This window comes from Rutidosis leptorrhynchoides, chromosome 3 (assembly GCF_046630445.1).
Source record: "Rutidosis leptorrhynchoides isolate AG116_Rl617_1_P2 chromosome 3, CSIRO_AGI_Rlap_v1, whole genome shotgun sequence".
NCBI lineage: Eukaryota > Viridiplantae > Streptophyta > Magnoliopsida > Asterales > Asteraceae > Rutidosis > Rutidosis leptorrhynchoides.
In genome coordinates, this window is record NC_092335.1 from 551,204,973 (window position 1) to 551,209,728 (window position 4,756).

At 33.3% G+C, this 4,756-nt stretch overlaps 1 protein-coding gene across 1 annotated transcript; it reads left to right on the plus strand.

Moving 5' to 3' along the window:
* Positions 1-1,307: 1,307 nt before the first annotated feature.
* On the plus strand, positions 1,308-3,811 carry LOC139898531 (uncharacterized). The gene has a single exon (XM_071881285.1). It carries the CDS (start codon positions 1,308-1,310, stop codon positions 3,798-3,800), a length of 2,493 nt encoding a protein of 830 aa, XP_071737386.1. The 3' UTR covers positions 3,801-3,811.
* Positions 3,812-4,756: the final 945 nt, after the last annotated feature.

A 4,756-nucleotide genomic window follows, 5' to 3' on the forward strand; every position in this document is an offset into this window, starting at 1 on the left:
GAGAACTAGTGGACTCGCGTAGGTTGCTTTAGAAAACGTGCTTTTGGATCGATTAGGATTGGGTAGCGTATCCCCAATCGCCATGCTCGGTTTTTATTTTGTGTTAAAATCATGTGGTCGGAAACTTGTATTTTGTAAGAAAGTCGTAAAACGGTCGATGTGGGCCCGGTGTCGTAAAACTCATTTTATTATAGAAACGTGTTAGTTTTAACTATTATTAAATGTCGTGAAAACCGTTTCGTCTAAAAGTGTCGGGAAGTGGGCGATCATTAATCGAAAAATGGAAATTTTGGACAGCAAGCTGTCAGGCTACGTGCGCGCCGCGCACATATGGGGTTGCGCGCCGCGCACCCCTTCTGTATAAAAAATAAATTTATGTTGCATTTTCGGTTGGATAACGGGTTGGGTCGTTACAATATCGATATCTATGTAAAGAATAAATATTTATATTTGTTATAATTTATATTAAATTATCAAAATAGCGATAAAATTAAAACTTTATTTGATATTTTATGAATGTCTATTAATTCAACGGATATTTCGGTTTTTATCAGTGGCATATACACATTTGTGCTCTCTGATGTATTTTTGTAACTTGTATATATTAATTTAATTTTGTTGCCTTTCAAAAAAAAAAAAAAAATTTAATTCAACGGATATAAATATAGATTAAGAAAAATTAAATGGTGAATATATTGTCATCCTATCCATTTTCATCCTACTACTAAACAAAAGTATCCCACTTTACCACCATTTTTTCTTTCCATTTTCAAATTAAAAAAAAAAAAAAGAAAGAAAGAAAGATCAATCAAAATATCAAAATAGGTGATGATACAATAGGCTGAGACCACCCCTATGATTAGTTACCCGTTCGTTACCAGCTCATTACCCGTCATTACCCGTAATGAATCATAGGCACGAGCTAGTTACCCGCTTTAGTTACCCGCTTATACCATGGATTTAACGAAAGTATGAAGGTTGGTTATAGTAATTGTGGGTTCCAATGGCTTTTTATTGTTTGGACTTGATAGTTATGGATTAGTTATAGAATATTGGTGTTGATGTGGCGCTGATATAGAAGGTTAAGAGGATGAATAGTTTAGTCTAAGTGGCCTTAAAATTTCTTATTGACTTCCCTCCGTCCCAAACCCTACACCAGGGTTTTGCGGTTAATTAAATTACAAACCAAGATCTCGTGGCCCTTTCTCAAACACTAATGGCACCATCTCCACCACCATGAATCACCATAATAATCTTTCATCTAACAAATTCAACCCTAAAAACCCCTTTTCTTCAATCCTCTGTTCATGGATTTAAAAAGACTCAAACTTTTACCATTTAAAAGAAACCCATTTCAATCTGCTGCATCAACCCAACAAACCCATTCCAAAATTTCACCCAAACAACCACCCCCATCATTCAACAATCATCAAGATTTAATAAAGTCGGTAACTTTACTTCTTTCAAACCCTTCTTCATCAATAGACAAAACGTATGTATCTAAACATATACTTACACATTTATCTCCAATTCAATTTGATTCTTTATTAGTTGATATTAGGTCTTCTATTAAACCTAGAACTGCTTTACAATTCTTTTATTATGCTACACAATCTTGTCGGTTTAAATTCACAATAAAGTCTTATTGTTTATTGATTCATTTATTACTTGGTTCGAAACTCGAATCGCCAGCTAGGTTACTTTTAATTCAGCTAGTTGATGATAAGCTACCTGTGTCACTTCATAATGTTGATGATTTCAAGACTAAACATACCGAAATTGTTACTGCTTTTGTGGAATTTTATCATACATTTGAGGATTCGGTTGTTGGTGTTCGAACGTTTGATTTGTTGATTCATGTTTATTGTACACAATTTAAAGGTTTTGGTTTCGGGCTTGATAATGCATCGGATGTCGTTAGGTTGATTTCAGAAAAGGGTGTGTTTCCATCTTTAAACACTTGTAATTTCCTTTTAAATTGTTTAGTGAAGTCGAATTTGCTTCAAAAATGTCATGAAGTCTTTAGGGTTTTACGTAAAGGTATTCAACCGGATGTTTATTTATTTACGACTGCAATTAATGCTTTGTGTAAAGATGGAAGGATTAAAGATGCTATGAAGCTTTTATCCGAAATGGAAGAAATTGGTGTTTTGCCAAATGTTGTGACGTATAACAATATCATTCATGGTTTATGCAAGAATCATGAATTGGAAGAAGCTTTTCGGGTCAAAGAAATAATGATCAAGAAAGGTGTTAGTGCTAGTCTTATTACATATAGTGTAATTATTAACGGTTTGTTGAAAATCGAGAAATATAATGAAGCGGGCCGTGTTTTAAGTGAGATGACGGCTAATGGGTTTGTCCCAAATGAGGTTGTTTATAATACATTGTTAAACGGGTACTGTAAAATGGGCGATATGAAGAAAGCATTATTTGTTAAGGACGATATGTTATCAAAGGGTGTAAATCCGAATTCGGTCACTTTAAACACACTTATTAAAGGTTATTGTTATATGAATCAAATGAGTGATGCTGAGAAGCTTCTAGAAGAAATGATATCACTTGGTTTAACTGTAAATGCTGGTTCATTTACATCCGTTATTCATTGGCTCTGCAAGTGTTCAAAATGGGACTTAACGGTTCGTTATCTTAATGAAATGTTGTTAAGAGATTTAAGACCGAATGATAGTTTGTTAACGACAATCGTTAGTGGGCTGTGTAAGCACGGTAAGCATTTAGAAGCAGTTGATATTTGGTTTAAGCTTCTTGAAAAACATATCTATCCTAATATTGTGACATCAAACGCTCTTATTAACGGTCTTTGTGAATCTAATAATATTGAGGATGCAATAAAGATTGTTAAAGAGATAGTGCAAAGAGGTTATAATTTGGATACGATTACGTATAACACGTTGATTTCGTGGTATTGCAAAAAGTCAAGATACGATGACGGTTTGCGATTAAGTGAAGAAATGGTCAAACAAGGGGTTTTACCGGATACTTTGACTTACACTTCGCTTATAAACGGGTTATGCAAAACGGGTAAAATGGATGAAGCCGTAACGTTATTGGAAAAGTGTCAAGATCAAGGTTTAATTCCGGACGTTTATACTTACGGAATTTTGATCGAAGGGTTCTGCAAGAACGATGAAATCGAGAAGGGAAAAAATTTGTTTGATGAGATGGTCAACAAGAAAATGGAAGTCAACTCTTTTATCTATAATACACTTATTAGAGCATATTCTGCTAACGGGGATATAACGGAGTCCGTTAGAATTTTTAACGACATGAAAAGTAAAGGTATTCAGCCGAATTCCGTCACTTATTCTTCGTTAATTCATGGATATTCAATTAACGGATGTGTAGACGATGCAAAGATTATTATCAATGAAATGAGGAAAAATGGTTTATCGCCAAATGTTGTATGTTATACGGCTTTAATCAATGGTTATTGTAAAATGGGTCAAATGGATAAAGTAGATAGTACGTTGCACGAAATGTGTTCTTACGGTATACACCCGAATAAATTTACGTATACCGTTATAATTAATGGGTATGTCAAACTTGGTCAAACCGAATTGGCTATGAAGATTCTTGGTCAGATGGAAGAAAATGGAGTTATTCCTGATGTTGTTACTTATAATACAATTGCTAACGGGTTTTCAAAAGAAGGGAAGATTGATGATGTCGTTCGATTGTTTGGTGACATGTCACGAAAAGGTGTAGATTTAGATGAAATGACGTACACTAGCTTAGTTCATGGATGGAGCAAGAGATCAGTTGTTGAAAATCAAGAATGATTAAAAGCTCCTAATTGGTAGGTCCTCAATTTTGTAGATTAGATTTTATACTGATATTGCTTTTGTAATTTACTTCATAAGTGGATGAAAATATTTACACACTTATTTTAAAGTTTAAGTTTGTATGGGTGCTTGTTTCCCTAGAACTTGTACTTCAATTTGAAATGTAGATCAGCTGATTAAAATTTAAAATGTACTTTGAAACAAAATGTAAGAAATATATTTGTGAATATGATATTCAGTTTGATTGTATATTTGTATTTTTATGTTTTTTGAGTAAGATTAATAGGGTAAAAAGTTGTTTTATCTTCACAGGAAATAAGATATTTGACCTCTTTTGGTGATGACAAATTTGCTACATCTTTGAGCTTATATATATGCATCGTAAGTCAACTCTTATAGTTTCCGTTTCTTAAATTCTAAATGCTTTTATTATGTTTATAAATAAATGTTGGAATTATTTTTAGCCTTAAAATTTTCAGAAAGCATGTAGCTGCTTTTCTGGTTTAGATGTCTAACTTATTTAGTTTATCAACTCTCTAAGTGACCTTTATTTTCCTATATCATTTAACAGTCTATAATGGTTGAAGAATTTGAAGTAAAAAGATGTTGTTCTGTGTAAGTAAGTTCTTGGAAGATATAATTTTTCTAACATTTTGTTTTAGTATGCTGCAGTTTACAGTAGTATGTCAACATGTTAATATTACTTTAAGGAAAGCTGCAGTGTTTATTTGAAGAGGCGAGTTTTATTCTGTATTTTGTTGATATGAAAATGAGAAACTTCAGTATTGAGACGACAACAGCAACAACAAAACCCAATGCCACAAAAGTGGTGTATCGGGGAGGTGAGATGTAGACAATCCTTCCCCTATCAGAGAATTAAGACAAGTCATTTCTCCACCCAGAGTGAAAACACTCTCAAAAGTAGAGAAAGTCATCCCTCTCTCTATTCAACG

Excerpts from the sequence above, each read along its gene's own strand:
- LOC139898531 (XM_071881285.1), top strand. The coding sequence starts at position 1,308 with ATGGATTTAAAAAGACTCAAACTTTTACCATTTAAAAGAAACCCATTT.